The sequence below is a fragment of the Nerophis ophidion genome, linkage group LG07 (assembly GCF_033978795.1).
Source record: "Nerophis ophidion isolate RoL-2023_Sa linkage group LG07, RoL_Noph_v1.0, whole genome shotgun sequence".
NCBI lineage: Eukaryota > Metazoa > Chordata > Actinopteri > Syngnathiformes > Syngnathidae > Nerophis > Nerophis ophidion.
Genome location: NC_084617.1, coordinates 77,218,122 through 77,237,127, shown reverse-complemented (window position 1 = coordinate 77,237,127; position 19,006 = coordinate 77,218,122). Strand labels below are relative to the sequence as shown.

Below are 19,006 nucleotides of genomic sequence, written 5' to 3'. Positions count from 1 at the left end.
ACCCCAATAGGTGAAACTACATAATCTCCCACGGCACACCAGACTGTATCTCACGTGGCACAGTGGTTGAAAAACACAGAAATATGCTTAATACTGGGATATTATGGAGTGATATGATTATTTAATTCAAATAACAGAAGTGTTAGGGGTCAGATCTACAACCTAACTAGAGTTAAGACTTAGATTTACTTCATAGTCTATAGTGAACATTTAAATTGAGACATAGCAATATCAATCAATCAATGATTACTTATATAGCCCTAGATCACTAGTGTCTCAAAGGGCTGCACAAACCACAACACAAACCACTACGACATCATCGGCAGGCCCACATAAGGGCAAGGAAAACTCACACCCAGTGGGACGTCGGTGACAATAATGACTATGAGAACCTTGGAGAGGACGGCGCTTAGATGGCAGCATATGTTGCTCCAAAACCTGTATGTACCTTTCAGCATTAATGGTGCCTTCACAGATGTGTAAGTTACCCATGCCTTGGGCACTAATGCACCCCCATACCATCACACATGCTGGCTTTTACACTTTGCGTCGATAACAGTCTGGATGGTTCGCTTCCCTTTTGGTCCAGATGACACAATGTCAAATATTTCCAAAAACAATTTGAAATGTGGACTCGTCAGACCACAGAACACTTTTCCACTTTGCATCAGTCCATCTTAGATGATCTCGGGCCCAGAGAAGCCGGCGGCGTTTCTGGATGTTGTTGATAAATGGCTTTCGCCTTGCATAGTAGAGCTTTAACTTGCACTTACAGATGTAGCGACCAACTGTATTTAGTGACAGTGGTTTTCTGAAGAGTTCCTGAGCCCATGTGGTGATATCCTTTAGAGATTGGTGTCGGTTTTTGATACAGTGCCGTCTGAGGGATGGAAGGTCACGGTCATTCAATGTTGGTTTCCGGCCATGCTGCTTACGTGGATTGGTTTCTCCAGATTCTCTGAACCTTTTGATGATATTATGGAGCGTAGATGTTGAAATCCCTAAATTTCTTGCAATGTCACTTTGAGAAAGGTTGTTCTTAAACTGTTTGACTATTTGCTCACGCAGTTGTGGACAAAGGGGTGTACCTCGCCCCATCCTTTCTTGGGAAGCTGTTTTTATACCCAATCATGGCACCCACCTGTTCCCAATTAGCCTGCACACCTGTGGGATGTTCCAAATAAGTGTTTGATGAGCATTCCTCAACTGTATCAGTATTTATTGCCACCTTTCCCAACTTCTTTGTCATGTGTTGCTAGCATCAAAGTCTAAAGTTGATTATTTGCAAAAAAAATATGTTGTCTTTGTAGCATATTCAACTGAATATGGCTTGAAAAGGATTTGCAAATCATTGTATTCTGTTTATATTTACATCTAACACAATTTCCCAACTCCTATGGAAACGGGGTTTGTAGATGTCCTTCATAGTCAATGGTGAACATTTAAACTGAGACACAGCAACATGAGGGTGTCTAGTGTGTGCAAGCCTCATCTAATACGTCCACCACATGCAAACCTGAGGATGTACACGTGCCCGGAGGCTCAAACTAACTGTTCCCTTGGGCACGTCGGCCATTATGCATGTTGTTATGTGGCCCTGCAAACAATTACATAAAGCCTGCACACTGCTGAATGAGAGGGTTCACCGGCTTATGGCGGGGGATTTGGTTAAATGGATTAACGGTAGATTTACACTCTGCATTTAGGTCCCAGACATGAAAATAAACCGTGCGTCGGGTATAAAAGCCTCGATGTTTATGTGTTTCTCACAACTCTGAACCGGACCTTCCTGCTTCAGCTCTACACCTCAGGTAAGGACCATGCAGCCTTGCAGAGAGTGTGTCCTCTTGGAAACCACCGTCCTCTGCAGTGGACATTTGTGGACGTGCATCACACGGCTATGGAGTTTCTGAATGTGGAACTCTTGACAAACAAATGTCCGCTGCAGTGGTTCTCCAGAGGATACATGTGTGCTAAGACGGCAAGTTCCTTTGACTGCGACTCGCAAACCAAACTTGACGTGTTCAACTTGATTGATCTAGAATGGACTTCCAAATGTTTGCCCTGGTGATGCTGCTCCTGGCCGGTGTGGAGCGCAGCCTGGCCGACTGCGTGGTGGACAGCTTCACGGTCAAACAAGACTTTGACCCCCAAAGAGTAAGTCCGTGTTGTTTCTTGAAGGGAATGTTCACAATAGACGGTGAAATCATCAAATGATTGTGAATGTGTCTTTGTTTCCTGCCCAACAGTATGCGGGGAAGTGGTACGCCCTGCAGAAAAAGGACCCGGAGGGTTTGTTCCTGCAGGACAACATCTCTGCAGAGTACACTGTTGGAGATGATGGTGCCATGGTGGCCTCATCCAGAGGTAGAGTCACCCTCTTTGGGTAAGCACTGCTTCTTCTTCTTCTTCTTTCTGCATCCATGTGTTCGTAAGCACTGAGAAATGTGGACCTTCTGTGCAGGTTCTGGGTTGTGTGTGCCGACATGGCCGCTCAGTACACAGTGCCTGACCCCGGCAGCCCAGGAAAGATGTTCATGAACTACCAGGGACTGGCCAGCTATCTGTCCAGCGGAGGTAAGGCAGCCCGGACACAGTATTAATGCATATTTCCACTTGATGTGCAGTACTTTTGTTTTTATGGTCGTTATATTTTCTGAATACAACTAAAAACCACACAAAAACATTGTTATAGTACTATCAAAAGTAGTGACCTCCTCTTACACTACACTACTATATCATCAACACACTCCTCAGTCTTAAGATTGTAAATGACAGCGTCAACTTTTTACAGAAAATTTAACAAATTTAATAATGATGGCCCTAGTGTGTAAATGTGAGTGTGAATGTTGTCCGTCTATCTGTGTTGGCCCTGCGATGAGGTGGCGACTTGTCCAGGGTGTACCCCGCCTTCCGCCCGATTGTAGCTGAGATAGGCGCCAGCGCCCCCCGCGACCCCGATAGCGGTAGGAAATGGATGGATGGATGGATTTGTAAAAAGCACTTTATATTGAGCAAACAACCTCAAAGTGCAATATCCATCCATCCATCCATCCATCCATCCATTTTCTACCGCTAGTCCCTTTTGGGGTCGCTGGAGCCAATCTCAGCTGCATTCGGGTGGTAGGCAGGGTACACCCTGGACAAGTTGCCACCTTATCGCAGTCAAAATGCAACAGTGTATTAAATAAAAAATTAAAAAAACAAATACAAATAAAAAAAAAATAGAACAGCCTATTAGCTAGAACTACTATTCATATATCTAAAAAAAAAAAGGCTTTTTAAGCCTTTTTTAAAAGCATCCACAGTCTGTGGTGCCCTCAGGTGGTCAGGGAAAGCATTCTACAGACTGGAAGCTGCTTAGCAGAAAGCCCGGTCTCCCATTGTTCGTAGCTTTGTCCTCGGAGGTTGGAGGAAGTTAGCCTGTCCGGAGCAGAGGTGTCGTGTGGAGGATTTGGGGGTGAGCAGCTCTTTGAGGTAGAGGGGGGCATTTCCATGGAGGCACTGATGGGTTAGTAGGGAGACTTTGTATTCACTCCTGAGTGGAACAGGGAGCCAGTTAAGGGATTTGAGAACCGGTGTGATGTGCTGGTATTTCCACACTCTCATCAGGATCCTAGCAGCTCTGTTGTGTAAGTACTGCAGCTTCTGGATCTTCTTGCTGGGGATCCCCACAAGAAGTGAGTTGCAGTGGTCTTAACATTGTGCCGCTCTAAAATCGAGACGCAACAAAACCCTAATTCGTGTCATTTCCTAATTCTACCTCGATTACAAAATAAAGGAATTAAAAAAACAACGCTAGTAAACTTTTGCACTGTACTTCCTGCATGTCAGTGTCTCAAGTGTGTAAAATATCAAATAAACAAATCAAAAATGTGCAAAAAACACAACAACAAAAAACTATTTTCTAAAATGTTTTACTTGAATGTACGTAGGGCTGGGCGATACATGGAATATACTCCATATATCTCTGGTTTGTTTCTGTGCGATACAGAAAATGACTGCATGGTGATATTGGAGTATAACTTCTCACGCAGTTACTTTTAGCTGCGGGCATCACACTACAGGCTCTTCCCACTCTTTCTTGTCTCTGCTTCTCACAGAGACATAAAACAAGCGCACCTTCTTACACACGTCCCATACTGTCACCTCACACGTCTCATACGTACACGCCCTCGTGGAGCAGACAGGTAGCGGCATGGTAACGTTAGCTGTGATGCTAGCGGAGGGGTGCGGGTGGTAATACGAGAGAAAGAAGGTGCGAATCTGGTAACAAATGAAGAATTAATTCCCAAGAAAAACCGCAGTTGGTTCATTGTCTGGCGGTGGTTTGGCTTCAAGCGGGAAGATGTCAAACAGACAACCGTGATATGTCAGGTCTGCGGAAAAAGCGTTGCTACAAAAAGTAGCACCACTGCTAATTTGTAGCATCATTTAAAAAGTCACCCGCTAGAGAGTGAAGAGTGCTTGAAACTCTGCATGTCAACATCTGCGTTTCAACAAAATGCAGAGGCAACCATTTCCACATCAACACCGTATGAAAAAAAACAGTTAACAACAGGAGATAACGTCCGCAGGAACCTACCACATAGCGAAGGACATCCACTCAGAGGTGGGTAGTAACGCGCTACATTTACTCCGTTACATCTACTTGAGTAACTTTTGGGATAAATTGTACTTCTAAGAGTAGTTTTAATGCAACATACTTTTACTTGAGTATATTTATAGAGAAGAAATGCTACTTTTACTGCGCTCCATTTATCTACATTCAGCTCGCTACTCGCTACTGATTTTTATCGATCTGTTAATGCACGCTTTGTTTGTTTTGGTTTTGTCAGACAGACCTTCAAAGTAGGATCTAACACATGCCTGCGTTTCACCAATCAAATGCAGTCACTGGTGACGTTTGACTCCGTTTCACCAATCAAACAGAACCAGGCGGTCACATGATTAACTGCACTTTTTTTTTTATACACCCCAGCTACCACCAAACCCCGCCCACCTCAACCAACGCAGGAGGGGGGGTTGGTAGTAGCGGGGGTGCATAATGTAGCCCGGAAGAGTTAGGGCTGCATGGGATTCTGGGTATTTGTTCTGTTGTGTTTATGTTGTGTTACGGTGCGGATGTTCTCCCGAAATGTGTTTGTCATTCTTGTTTGGTGTGGGTTCACAGTGTGGCGCATATTAGTAGGAGTGTTAAAGTTGTTTAAACGGGCACCTTCAGTGTGACCTGTATGGCTATTGACCAAGTATGGCTTGCATTCACTAACGTGTGTCTGCAGAAGTCACATACAACATGCAGGTTGTAGAGGGCGCCAAAGGCAGTGCTATTATTTCACGACCTTATTATTGTAGATAGGGTGGTAATCAGCAGAGAGTAGTCGCTGTGACATTCGGGAGTGTCTCGGAAAAATTGCGAGTGTTGCAAGCGTGAAGCTGTAAGCGACATCCATATAAAACTCGCGGTCATCACAAACATTAACTTTTCATATTAAGGTGCAGGCCGCGTGTTTGAGTCTCCTAGTTCAAACATAGCACAAAGCAAACAAAAAACTATGTAGGCAGTGTTAATTCATTTTAAATTTGAAAAGAGTTTTGTGGCTCCCATTGTTTTCTTTATCTTGTGAATCGGGTCAAAATGGCTCTTTGAGTGGTGAAGGTTGCCGCCCCCTGCCCTAGAACATTCCCCAGGCCGAGGCACCAATGAATAGGTGCCCTCTGTGCTCCTCCAGGTGACAACTACTGGGTCATTGACACCGACTACGACAACTACGCCATCACCTACGCCTGCCGCACCCAGAAGGACGACGGCAGCTGCGAGGACGGCTACGCCCTGGTCTTCTCACGCAACCCTCGCGGCCTGCCCCCTCCCATTCAGAGAATCGTGCGCCAAAAACAGGAAGAAATCTGCATGGCGGGACAGTTCCAGCCTGTGCTGCAGACTGGTGTGTCTTCTTGTTTTGTACGTCATCACAGAGTTAAAGGTTTGGACCTCATTCATCTTGCTTCTTCTTTCTCTTGCAGGCGCTTGCTAAACTCCTCGTCAGTAAGATAGCAGGAGTGAAGTCAGCACTCCAAGAAGTGACTCAACTGGAACACCTCACTGCATCATTGATCCATGACAGAAAACACATTTGTTTGCCAAGATACAAAAACGTCAGTCTTTCAAGCCCATTCTTCTACTGCTGCTAACATGAATGTATGAAATGTACAAAAGTCTCCCCCCAAACAGCATCATCATTGTCACGCTGATGGGCAACATCTGTATTGTGTCTTCCTGGTGGACCAGTGGCAATAAATTTTGTAAGGAAACACACAGGTGTGTCTCTTTAAAACCACGTACGGAATTCTACTGGACAAAAAGCTTGTTAACTTTATTTAGGAAATAAAATACATTTAATGACAAGTAAGAAAATACTTTCATAAGTATTACAGATGTACAATATACCGCTTTTAGAATAGTAGTAGATAGTAATGGATCATATTCGGAACTATTCCGCCTCTAAAAAGTACCGGTCCCCTGACCTCCCCCGTAGTCGTGATATTGCTGGTTTACCAGCAGAGGAGCATGTTCGGCAGCGCACAATCACAGAGTACTTACAAGCAGACACAGTGAGTAGACAGAAAAGGGAGAACGGACGCAGTTTTGGTGTAAAAAGTAAAGATAAATCAATCACTCAATCAATGTTTATTTATATAGCCCTAAATCTCAAGTGTCTCAAAGGGCTGCACAAGCCACAACGACATCCTCGGTTCAGATTCCACATCAGAGCAAGGAAAAACTCAACCCCACCTCTCCTCTAGGGCAGTGGTTCTCAAATGGGGGTACGCGTACCCCTGGGGGTACTTGTAAGTATGCCAAGGGGTACGTGAGATTTTTTAAAAAATATTCTAAAAATAGCAACAATTCAAAAATCCTTTATAAATATATTTATTGAATATTACTTCAACAAAAGGTGAAGTTATAACACTGAAACATCCCCAGGAAGAGCTGCTTTAAGACATGGTGAGCTGGCTAGCGGCTAAAGTCCATCCACAGTGTTTTAGCTACTTCTAAATCACTAATCCTTGCCTCCATGGCGACAAATAAAGTAAGTTTCTTACAAGTATCATTATCACTGAAGGACGAGGAATAGCTAAACATGCTTCACTACATACTGTAACTCACCGGCATCACAATGTAAACAAATGCCAGGGGTGGATGCACACCTGACATCCACTGTAATGATACCAAGTACAAGAGCGTATCTAGTCGATATTACTATGATTACATCGATATTTGTTAGTATCACAACATCTCTTTAGTTTTTTAAAAGTTCATATTATGTTTTTAAACTCAGTATATACATCCCTGGACACATGAGGACTTTGAATATGACTAATGTATGATCCTGTAACTACTTGGTATCGGATTGATACCCAAGTTTTTGTGGTATCATCCAAAACTAATGTAAAGTATCAAAGAAGAGAAGAATAAGTGATTACTACATTTTAACAGAACATGTTAAAAGAGAAAACAGTGTGACACCTACCCTTTACATCAGTATTTCTTAACCATATTATTATTGGTTTATTAGGTATTGTATTTTATTGTACGATCCTCTAACTACTTGGTATTGGATCGATACCTAAATGTGTGGTATCATCCAAAACTAATGCAAAGTATCAAAGAAGAGAAGAATAAGTGATTATTACATTTTAACAGAAGTGTAGATAAAACATGTTAAAAAGTAAGCAGATATTAACAAGTAGTGTATAATTCTTTTTCTACCACTTGTCCCTCATAATGTGTACAACATAATAGGTGTATAAATGACACAACATGTTACTGCAGACTAATTAGGAGTCTTTGTTTGTTTACTTAGTACTAAAAGACAAGTTGTCTAGTATGTTCAACATTTTATTTAAGGACTAAATGACAATAATAAAACATATATATTTTATGCAGCCTAATATTTGTTGTTAAAATAAAGCCAATAATGCCATTTTTGTGGTTCCCTTTATTTAGAAAAGTATGGAAATACATTTTGGGTACCGGTACCAAAATATTGGTATGGGGACAAGACTACTAGGTGTAATAGATGTGTTATGTCATGTGATCCTCTGAGTACCTCTCAGGCAGCGAGTACATGCCAGGTCTGCTCCAGTAGTCCACCGCTCGAACTCTGTACCAGCCGCTCACTTCCTGGTCCACTACAGAACACAACATGCAGGTCATTGTTAACAAGGCCAATAAGTTTATTATATAAGACTAGGATCTTCATTCGATCCTCAATCTTTTAAGCTAAAAAAGATGCTACTGAATTTAAGCTAAAATAATGTTTGTGCCACAGCTCCTTTAAGTTACTTCAGACACCGTGTGGTTCCTCAACTTAAGAGTCTTTTGTGATTTCTCCAGATTCTCTGAAACTTTTGATGATATTATGGAGCGTAGATGTTGAAATCCCTAAATTTCTTGCAATTGCACTTTGAGAAAGGTTGTTCTTAAACTGTTTGACTATTTGCTCACGCAGTTGTGGACAAAGGGGTGTACCTCGCCCCATCCTTTCTTGTGAAAGACTGAGCATTTTTTGGGAAGCTGTTTTTATAGCCAATCATGGCACCCACCTGTTCCCAATTAGCCTGCACACCTGTGGGATGTTCCAAATAAGTGTTTGATGAGCATTCCTCAACTTTATCCGTATTTATTGCCACCTTTCCCAACTTCTTTGTCACGTGTTGCTAGCATCAAAGTCTAAAGTTAATGATTATTTGCAAAAAAATATATGTTTATCAGTTTGAACATCAAATATGTTGTCTTTGTAGCATATTCAACTGAATATGGCTTGAAAAGGATTTGCAAATTATTGTATTCTGTTTATATTTACATCTAACACAGCAGACACAAAGGAGGAGTTAAACTATGTGGACCTTCGTATTTTACGGACAAAGGAGGGCGAGAGGATGGCCCAGCTTGCACAGCAGAATAACTCCTCGGAATACGCAGAGATCCGAGTGAACAACAAGCCTCCCTCGGCGTCCTCCCCTCCTAACTACGACGTCCACATGCAGAGGACGAAGAGGCGAGCTCCTCAGCTGTTTGATACGAATGAAATCCAAATCCAACATCTGGTTCAATCATGCTGAAACTGGTCTACAGTGAACATGTTGTCATGGAGACGCAGTCCCCTTAATGGTGCGCTAAAGGCTTGTGTTTGCATAGTCAGTTAATCATTTGTCTCCTGACTGACAAACCCTGTTTCCATATGAGTTGGGAAATTGTGTTAGATGTAAATATAAACAGAATACAATGATTTGCAAAACCTTTTCAACCCATATTCAGTTGAATGCACTACAAAGACAACATATTTGATGTTCAAACTCATAAAGTGACCGTGCCAGCAACTTGAGGGTTGCAGGTTCGATTCCCGCTTCCGCCATCCTAGTCACTGCTGTTGTGTCCTTGGGCAAGACACTTTACCCACCTGCTCCCAGTGCCACCCACACTGATTTAAATGTAACTTAGATATTGGGTTTCATTATGTAAAGCGCTTTGAGTCACTAGAGAAAAGCGCTATATAAATATAATTCACAATTCACAATATAATCTCACTAAAACACTAGTAACACAATAAGCAGATAAGGGATTTTCCAGAATCATCCTAGTAAATGTGTCTAATAACATCTGAATCGCTCCCACTGCCCTCGTCTTTTTTTCTAGTCCTTCACTCTTACTTTCCTCATCCACGAATCTTTCATCCTCGCTCAAATTAATGGGGAAATCGTCGCTTTTGTCAGTCCGAATCGCTCTCGCTGCTGGTGGCCATGATTATAAACAATGTTCAGATGTGAGGAGCTCCACAACCCGTGACGTCACACGCACATCGTCTGCTACTTCCGGTACAGGCAAGGCTTTTTTATTAGCGAATAAAAGTTGCGAACTTTATCGTCGATGTTCTTTACTAAATTGTTTCAGCAAAAATATGGCAATATCGCGAAATAATCAAGTATGACACATAGAATGGACCTGCTATGCGGTATAGCTCGGTTAGTAGAGTGGCCGTGCCAGCAACTTGAGGGTTGCAGGTTCGATTCCCGCTTCCGCCACCCTAGTCACTGCCGTTGTGTCTTTGGGCAAGACACTTTACCCACCTGCTCCCAGTGCCACCCACACTGCTTTAAATGTAACTTAGATATTGGGTTTCACTATGTAAAGCGCTTTGAGTCACTAGAGAAAAGCGCTATATAAATATAATTCACTTCACTTCACTAACACAATTTCCCAACTCATATGGAAACGGGGTTTGTAGTTCAGCATCCATATAGAGCAGGGAAATGTAAAGTCACAGAGAGTCAGTCCCCAGTGAACAAACAGGCTGTATCCTCTCATCATAGCAAATTCAAAGTTGCAGTTAGGTTAGCATGTTTGAAAAACATTTTACTCGTTTATTTTCTCAAGTGCCTGAACCTCCTCTGAAGTTGTCTGGTGCCTCGCAAGGCAGGCCCACCTTTCACTTGCTACAGACAACCAAAATGTCAGCATGTTAGTAAAAGATTAATAAAGCATCTTACCAGGCGAATAAACATAGGATGTAAAAATGGTCTTTTGGCTATTAATCCTGCTGAACTCATTTTGGCTCGCAGAGAATTCCACTTCAAAGGTTTGAATGCACCTGCACGAGAATGAATTATTTAGGGATTCTGCACAAACAATGCACATGAATGAGTTTCATTTCACACAGAAGTGACCATCAGGTGTGTGTGTGCCTACTTGGAAGCCACACAGCCGTCAGACCAGATAATGAGGACTTGGCCTCGGGTGATCTTGATGAAGCGTAAGCCGTTGACCTTGAAAGAAACATTTGAAGTGCTTGTAATCACTACAGTGCACATCAGAGCTCTGTGCCAGCACCCCTCACCTGGTTTGGGGCAGCTTTGGAGCGTGCACACAGGTGTATCAGGAGCACCGAGGGAACACGCAGTCTGGCCTTCAGAGTCAGCGTGTCGCCTGCAGGCACTGGCCAGGGTCCGTCAACGAGAGGCTCCTGACACATAATTAGCGAGCGTTACCAGAAAGCCTCATGAGTCTGACACACATCACACATACATCCTCTGCCAACAAGGTTACCTTGGGTGGTTTTCTTTTCCATTTCTTTGTGTTTATGAAGAAAGTCTAAGGGTGGGGCATCACAACATTTCGAGCTGATAATATTAAAGGGGATCTATGATGATTTTCCTCTTTTCTGACTTAAAAATGTTGTGACAATGTTGGATACTTGTGTTAAAAAATGCCCACGCGTCAAATCCTAACAGGCAAACAGTATTAGATCCTCTGAATTAAGTTTTCTGCACTCAGAAAGTGGATTAGAAATGTAAAATAAAGCAAAATTGACACCAAAGCATATCTAAGACATTTTATCCAATTAATGAGGACCTGTTACTCCTTTTGTGAAGTGAATTATATTTATATAGCGCTTTTCTCAAGTGACTCAAAGCGCTTTACATAGTGAAAGCCAATATCTAAGTTACATTCAAACCAGTGTGGGTGGCACTGGGAGCAGGTGGGTAAAGTGTCTTGCCCAAGGACACAACGGCAGTAACTAGGATGGCTGAAGCGGGAATCGAACCTGCAACCCTCAAGTTGCTGGCACGGCCACTCTACCAACCGAGCTATGCCGCCCATAGCTTGTGTTATTAATGTGCTATTTTTAGATGGAAGTTCTTTGTTGAAGAGCAATCTCCTTCTGCAGAGTGTGCATAATACTTAATGTTGGCGGATTGTTTTTTTTGTACTCAAATTACCTATTGAGAAGGCCAACGTGTAACGTCTTCAACATTGACTTGTTTGCTTCTGGGGCCTCTCACTACCAGTTCAACTGCCCATCTGTGGATGCAAACTGCCCGGAATGCATTGCTGGAGAGGTTTCAGAGATTTGAAGTTTGCTGCACGGCAGATGAGTTAATTGCATTAAGATTTTAAATCAGATTAACACTCGTGACAAATTAACATGATCTGGAGTGAGATTAATAGCTCTATAAAAGAATCACATTCTTTAAACATCTTTAAAAAGCCTTTTCAGCTAAATGTATTGTGACTTTATTCTTAATATATTTAGCACACCCTTTATGGTTGAGGAATTCACATCAGTTGCATAATTTTGGTCTTGACCTCCGTATGTTTGAGAAGATTATCGCAGATCTTCCGGATGCAACCTTTTAATCCACTTTGAATAATATGATATTGAGACTGATTTGGTGGCTATAAAAATTCATTTTTTATTATAAATGAAATTCATCCATCCATTCTTTTTTTTACCGCTTATTCCCTTTCGGGGTCACGGGGGGCGCTGGCGCCTATCTCAGCTACAATCGGGGTACACCCTGGACAAGTCGCCACCTCATCGCAGGGCCAACACAGATAGACAGACAACATTCACACTCACATTCACACACTAGGGACCATTTTAGTGTCGCCAATCAACCTATCCCCAGGTGCATGTCTTTGGAGGTGGGAGGGGCCTATCCCCAGGTGCATGTCTTTGGAGGTGGGATGAAGCCGGAGTACCCGGAGGGAACCCACGCATTCACGGGGAGAACATGCAAACTCCACACAGAAAGATCTCGAGCCTGGATTTGAACCCAGGACTGCAGGACCTTCGTATTGTGAGGCAGACGCACTAACCCCTCTGCCACCGTGAAGCCCTATATAAATGAAATTGTAAATGGGTATTTGGTGGGTAGACTTTGAAATCTATTGTATTGTACAGTCAGACTCAAATATCCATGTACACTTACGTGTACATGGATATTTCAATCAATCAATCAATCAATCAATGTTTACTTATATAGCCCTAAATCACTAGTGTCTCAAAGGGCTGATTCACATGTCTTTACTGTGTATATAATTGAACAGTGTTTATGTCGTGTACAAGGTTATTTTTTATAATATTTTGTGCAAAGGAGATTTCATATTTTTGGAAGCTCATCTTGTATTGGACATTGTTTACAGGCTTAGGCACAATAAGTGTTCAACTTCAGCCTAAACCCTTTCGCTCTGCAACATTTTCAATTTGTGAATGTAAAACTGTTTCTTTATTTTGTTGACCATTGACCAAAGAAAAATAACAAACTCAACTATTGTATTTTATTGTATTATATTTTAACTGTGGATCCCTGTCCATAAGCTGTGTGCTTCTTGGGATGACCTTTTTGCAGAACGGACTCTGATACCAACCAAAGAAACAATAATGAAATACAAAACTATGTCTGTCTGTAAATAAATAAATAAAGGAATACCACATATTAAAGTGTTCATTTTGACATATTAGGGTTGTTTAGCACTGGCAGATGTCAGTCTTCTGTTTCAATGACATAATGGTCAAGTTGTTATTAAAAAAACAAACATATGTCAATTGTTTCATATAAATATGTTAGGGGTGATCCAATCCAATCTGATTCCAATCGCACGTATTAACTCTACATTTAATGACAATTATAATCAGAAAAAACACAGGACAGTTGTTTAACAATATTACAACGATATTTAAATGCTTTCCTTATTCCTAATTATTTGTATACCTTATTTTTATTACATACAATTGTTTGAGCAAAACTCATTTCTTTCAAGCTAGTTCAGTAATTCTCATAGATTGTTTGTTCCTGCTTGCTGTTCCTCCATGTGCAACATGTTTATTGTTTGGCCTCCTTCTCCCGGAATAGAAATACTTGTAAGAAATTGTGTTTATTTGCCACAATGGATGTGATCATTATGACTTTAGAGGAGCACCTCCACACTGTGTATGTAAAAGGTAGCTGCTAGCTGCCTTGTCAGTAAATTTCTTTGAAGTGTCAGCCAGACAGGATCAGTTTTTGTGATCGGCATTGAAAGGCATTAAATGGCATTGGGAGATCTCGCACGTTTCACGGAAATCCGTCAATACTGATCAGTTCACATTTTGTACATTAAATGTTCTAACCTGGGTGTTCCTGATTTGACTGAATTGTTGTACTGTAGGGTAGTTGGGACTCCCAATGTTCCGCCATTGCTGATACGGGTTGCTCACATTGTTGTCCATGAGATATGTGACGTACACCAGACCTGAGCACCAAATACAGACAGTCAAGCATCACATACACAGCAAAACCTGAAATCTAAGTAAGATTAAATATCTCAAATAAGGCTGATATTTGCTTATTTTCTGTCTGATAAGATCATTCTTCTCACTAAGCAGATTTCATGTTAGAGTATTTTACTTGTTTTAAGTGTTTTGGTCCTAAATGATCTCAGTAAGATATTACAGCTTGTTGCTGAGATGTGATGACCTATATTGAGTAAAACATGCTTGAAACGACAATATCAAGTGTTGCAAAGCTGTCATCAACACTCACAAGTATAAAACTGCTTTTTCAAAATAATAACCTCTTATTTCAAACATGAAATAAAAAATCATGACTTTGACACAATTGTGTCTCATAATTAAAACAGATGACAGCCAAATGGACTTTGCTGTTTTATTTTCAATGAAACAATAGAAAAGTTGTACTGATATAATAGTACAGTTATTACAGTACAGTAAACTGACAGTTAATATTTAAACATTTAACATGTGACATTTCAAACTATTTTGAACAGAAATAGTTCATGCACATTCAGATAAATTCTTCAAAATTACAATAAAAAAAAATGGCAGGGGGCCTGTTTGTGTGTGTATATATATATATATATATATATATATATATATATATATATATATATATATATATATGTGTGCGTGTATATATATATATATATATATACATACATGTGTATATATATATATACATATATATACATACACACACACAAATATATATATATATATATATATATATATATATATATATATATACACATATATATATACACATACATACATACATATATACACATGTATACACATATATATAAATGATAAATGGGTTGTACTTGTATAGCGCTTTTCTACCTTGAAGGTACTCAAAGCGCTTTGACACTACTTCCACATTTACCCATTCACACACACATTCACACACTGATGGAGGGAGCTGCCATACAAGGCGCCAACCAGCACCCATCAGGAGCAAGGGTGAAGTGTCTTGCTCAGGACACAACGGACATGACGAGGTTGGTACTAGGTGGGAATTGAACCAGGGACGCTCAGGTTGCGCACGGCCACTCTCTCCACTGCGCCACGCCGTCCCAAGATAAATTATACACATGTATACATATATAGCTGAGATAGGCACCAGCGCCCCCAAAGGGAATAAGCGGTAGAAAATGGATGGATTGAGATATATATATATGTATATATATATATGTCTTGATTGGATTATCCAGAGAATAGTGCTCGATACCGTGGTAGAGCACATAATGTATGTGTGGGAAAAATCACAAGACTACTTCATCTCTACAGAACTGTTTCATGAGGGGTTCCCTCAATCATCAGGAGATTTTTTTGATGATTGAGGGAACCCCTCATGAAACAGTTCTGTAGAGACGAAGTAGTCTTGTGACTTTTCCCACACCTACACACATATATATATATATATATATATATATATATATATATATATATATATATATATATATATATACATATATATATATATATATATATATATATACATATATATATATATATATATATATAATTTCTTTGCGCACTAATTGACTGAAAGAATGCGCACTTGGCGTGATTATGTCATGTTGTCGATGGAAAAATGCATTTTTAGACCATATGATTTGCCTGAGCGGCTAGGAGACCAGGCCAGACAAAGCATTTGCTTAGTTGCCTTTCCATTAAGAAGAATAAACTAGTTTTTAGCATAAGTTTGCTTATTTCAAGAAATGTAATCATTATGTCAAGATAATGGCACTAGCATTTACTTCATTGAAGAATATTTTTCAACATATTGAGAAAAAATGTCTCAGATTTATTTTTTCTACCAAGAAAAGTGCACTTGTTCTTAGTGAGAATATAATTATTTTAAGCTATTTTGGGGTTCATTGCGGTTAGTTAATTTGACTTGTTTTGGAAGGTCTTGACAAGCCATATGTTCTTGTTCTATTGGCAGATCATTTTGTTTAGTTCCAGGAAAATACCCCTCATTTTTGTATTTTTCTTGCTTGTTTTTGAACACTGGTTTTTGCAGTGTATGACTCCGCACTTGCAGTATTTGAGAATTCAGTATTTGAGAATTCCTCCTTAGTGCTTGCCCGTGTTGGGTTGAAGTTATTTCCTTTAGCCTGTATGGAGAGTGGTTCAAGACCTTGACATAAGTTTTGTGGTGAAGTGGTACTGCACCAGAAGCTCGCTACCTGTGTGTGGCTCCAGTCCTCGCAATGACAGGGTGACGTCCTCAGTGCTGTTGGAGGTGCGGTTGTCGTCACTGTTGTAGACCAGCACGGTCCCTTGCCAGCTGTCTGAGCCCCAGGGGAATTGGGGCTGGTGACTGCTTGCCAGGACTCCCACTGCGCTGTCTTTGGCTCCTGAGGATTTAACAACCTGCGCCAGGACCTGTGTCTCACCTGGAGGAGAACATGATAGACTGTGACAAGGTGGAAGAAGCGGAGCCCCGAATAAACCTTGCGGGTCACCTAGAAGAGCCAACAGGCCCATGACAGTGAGGATGGGCTTCCTGATGAACTGCACATGAGGAGGCTGGGTGTTGTTGACCTGGAAACGAGCGGTCAGTGTGCGCTGGGTGAAGGGGTGTGGGTGGTAGCTAAGGAAGGCGTTGTCGTTGCTCAGAAGGGTGTAGTTCATGGTGCTGTTTGCTAATTTCAGATCCTGGTGCTGGCTAATCACCTGTTGAAGGAAACAGTTGTTATGCACCGACACAATGGACACTTTGGCTGAGACCAGGGGTCACCAACGCGGTGCCCGTGGGCACCAGGTCGCCCATAAGGACCAGATGAGTCGCCCGCTGGCCTGTTCTAAAAATAGCTCAAATAGCAGCACTTACCAGTGAGCTGCCTCTATTTTTTAAATTGTATTTATTTACTAGCAAGCTGGTATCGCTTTGCTCGACATTTTTAATTCTAAGAGAGACAAAACTCAAATAGAATTTGAAAATCCAAGAAAATATTTTAAAGACTTGGTCTTCACTTGTTTAAATACATTTTTTTTTTTTTTTTTACTTTGCTTCTTATAACTTTCAGAAAGACAATTTTAGAGAAAAAATACAACCTTAAAAATAATTTTAGGATTTTTAAACACATATACCTTTTTACCTTTTAAATTCCTTCCTCTTCTTTCCTGACAAATTAAATCAATGTTCAAGTAAATTAATTTTTGTTATTGTAAAGAATAATAATAAATACATTTTAATTTAATTCTTCATTTTAGTTTCTGTTTTTTCAACAAAGAATATTTTTGAAATATTTCTTCAAACTTATGATTAAAATAAAATAAAAATATTCTGCAAATCTAGAAAATCTGTAGAACCAAATTTAAATCCTATTTCAAAGTATTTTGAATTTTTTTTGAAATTTTTGTTCTGAAAAATCTAGAAAAAATTATTATTTGTCTGTTAGAAATATAGCTTGGTCCAATTTGTTGTATATTCTAACAAAATGCAGATTGGATTTTAACCTATTTAAAACATGTCATCAAAATTCTAAAATTAATATAATCAGGAAAAATTACTAATGATGTTCCATTAATTATTTTTTTACTTTTTTCAAAAAGATTAAAATTAGCTAGTTTTTCTCTTCTTTTTTTTGGTTGAATTTTGAATTTTAAAGAGTTGAAATTGAAGATAAACTATGTTTCAAAATTACATTTTCCTTTTTTACATGTTTTCTCCTCTTTTAAACCGTTCAAGTAAGTGTTTTTTTCATAATTTATTCTCTACAAAAATCCTTCCGTAAAAGGAAAAAAAAATGTACCATGGAATGACAGACAGAAATACCCTTTTATATATATATATATATATATAATTTTTTAATTTTTTTTTATTTAGCCATTCTTGTTTAAATCACATGATTTATTTAACAATTTGAGAGTTGACTTTTGTATTTTACATGAGTTATTATTTATTTATGATGCAAAGTAATTCATGATTTGTTAAAAATTGTTAGTGTTGTGCTAGTTAAAATGGGATATTGTGATTTCACAAGACTGTATTAGAATTGATCATTTGAAAATGTTTAATTTGAAAAATGTGCACTTAGAGAAAATATAAAAATAAAGCGTTGCATATTGATATTTATCCGTTTTTATATATATATATATTTATTGTGAGAAATATTTAAGATGATCAGTGTTTCCACAAAGACAAATATCATGAATTATTACATAGAGTTAAATGTAAATTGAGCAAATTGGCTATTTCTGGCAATTTATTTAAGTGTGTATCAAACTGGTAGCCCTTCGCATTAATCAGTACCCAATAAGTAGCTCTTGGTTTCAAAAAGGTTGGTGACCCCTGGCTTAGACTGTCTGCAACAGACATGTGGAGAGCTCGATGTGGTCCCGGGCCTTGAGTTTGACACCTGTGGTCAACAAGGTGTTGGAATGTTTCTGAGGAATATTTGTTCAAGCTCTCAGACATTGAACCTGAGAGAGGAAAATCTATTTTTTAGTTCACCTGTGATGGAGAAGTCAATCATTGATTATTAGCCTTGCATGAACACATGAACATGCACTTACATATTCATCGTGGTTTATTGGTTCCAGACATGACCTTGTGGACTTCATTTCCTCGAGGTAAGAATTCTTACAGTATTAATAAATGGAGTATTTTCATAGTTAGAACATTAATCAATCTGTTTATGACTTTCTAAATGAGGTTTTAAAATTATTAGAGTTCTCTAGATATAAAATAACACCCCAAAACTCGTCACATGTACACTTGTTTTACCCAAATGAGTAGACAAAATAGAAAGTAGGACATATACAAATACTTATTGGATATAAATAAGACATAGTAGGGGTCAATCATTGTTGTGACATTGCCGCGACAACAGTCCTCCTTGAGCCAGTTCTGTTGCCTCGTCAATGGAAAT

The 19,006-nt window shown here is 39.8% G+C and overlaps 2 protein-coding genes across 3 annotated transcripts in view; one reads left to right on the top strand and one right to left on the bottom strand.

Moving 5' to 3' along the window:
• Positions 1 to 19,006, bottom strand: part of LOC133556837 (alpha-L-iduronidase-like) — a 51,356-nt gene that overhangs the window by 19,304 nt on the left and 13,046 nt on the right. The window contains exons 8-14 of one of the 2 annotated variants that reach the window (XM_061907147.1): positions 16,595 to 16,805; positions 16,316 to 16,525; positions 13,956 to 14,077; positions 10,899 to 11,024; positions 10,751 to 10,827; positions 10,552 to 10,652; positions 8,112 to 8,193 (exon numbers count right to left, since the gene is read on the bottom strand). In XM_061907147.1, coding sequence (XP_061763131.1) covers positions 8,112 to 8,193; positions 10,552 to 10,652; positions 10,751 to 10,827; positions 10,899 to 11,024; positions 13,956 to 14,077; positions 16,316 to 16,525; positions 16,595 to 16,805 — 929 coding nt within the window. Of the gene's footprint in view, positions 1 to 6,024; positions 8,194 to 10,551; positions 10,653 to 10,750; positions 10,828 to 10,898; positions 11,025 to 13,955; positions 14,078 to 16,315; positions 16,526 to 16,594; positions 16,806 to 19,006 lie in introns of those variants that run through there. The other variant, XM_061907146.1, reaches the window with a different exon arrangement.
• On the top strand, positions 1,659 to 6,316 carry LOC133556844 (purpurin-like). Its single transcript, XM_061907159.1, has 6 exons — positions 1,659 to 1,811; positions 2,043 to 2,157; positions 2,250 to 2,386; positions 2,465 to 2,577; positions 5,733 to 5,945; positions 6,025 to 6,316. The coding sequence occupies exons 2-6, from the start codon at positions 2,044 to 2,046 to the stop codon at positions 6,033 to 6,035; spliced, it is 588 nt and encodes a 195-aa protein (XP_061763143.1). The 5' UTR covers positions 1,659 to 1,811; position 2,043; the 3' UTR covers positions 6,036 to 6,316.

What these genes read in the sequence shown, in the direction of transcription:
- LOC133556844 (XM_061907159.1), top strand. Translation starts at nt 2,044, where the DNA reads ATGGACTTCCAAATGTTTGCCCTGGTGATGCTGCTCCTGGCCGGTGTG. An exon ending in AAGACTTTGACCCCCAAAGA is followed by an intron (nt 2,158 to 2,249) that starts GTAAGTCCGTGT and finishes CCTGCCCAACAG; the next exon opens with TATGCGGGGAAGTGGTACGC. An exon ending in GGTAGAGTCACCCTCTTTGG is followed by an intron (nt 2,387 to 2,464) that starts GTAAGCACTGCT and finishes CCTTCTGTGCAG; the next exon opens with GTTCTGGGTTGTGTGTGCCG.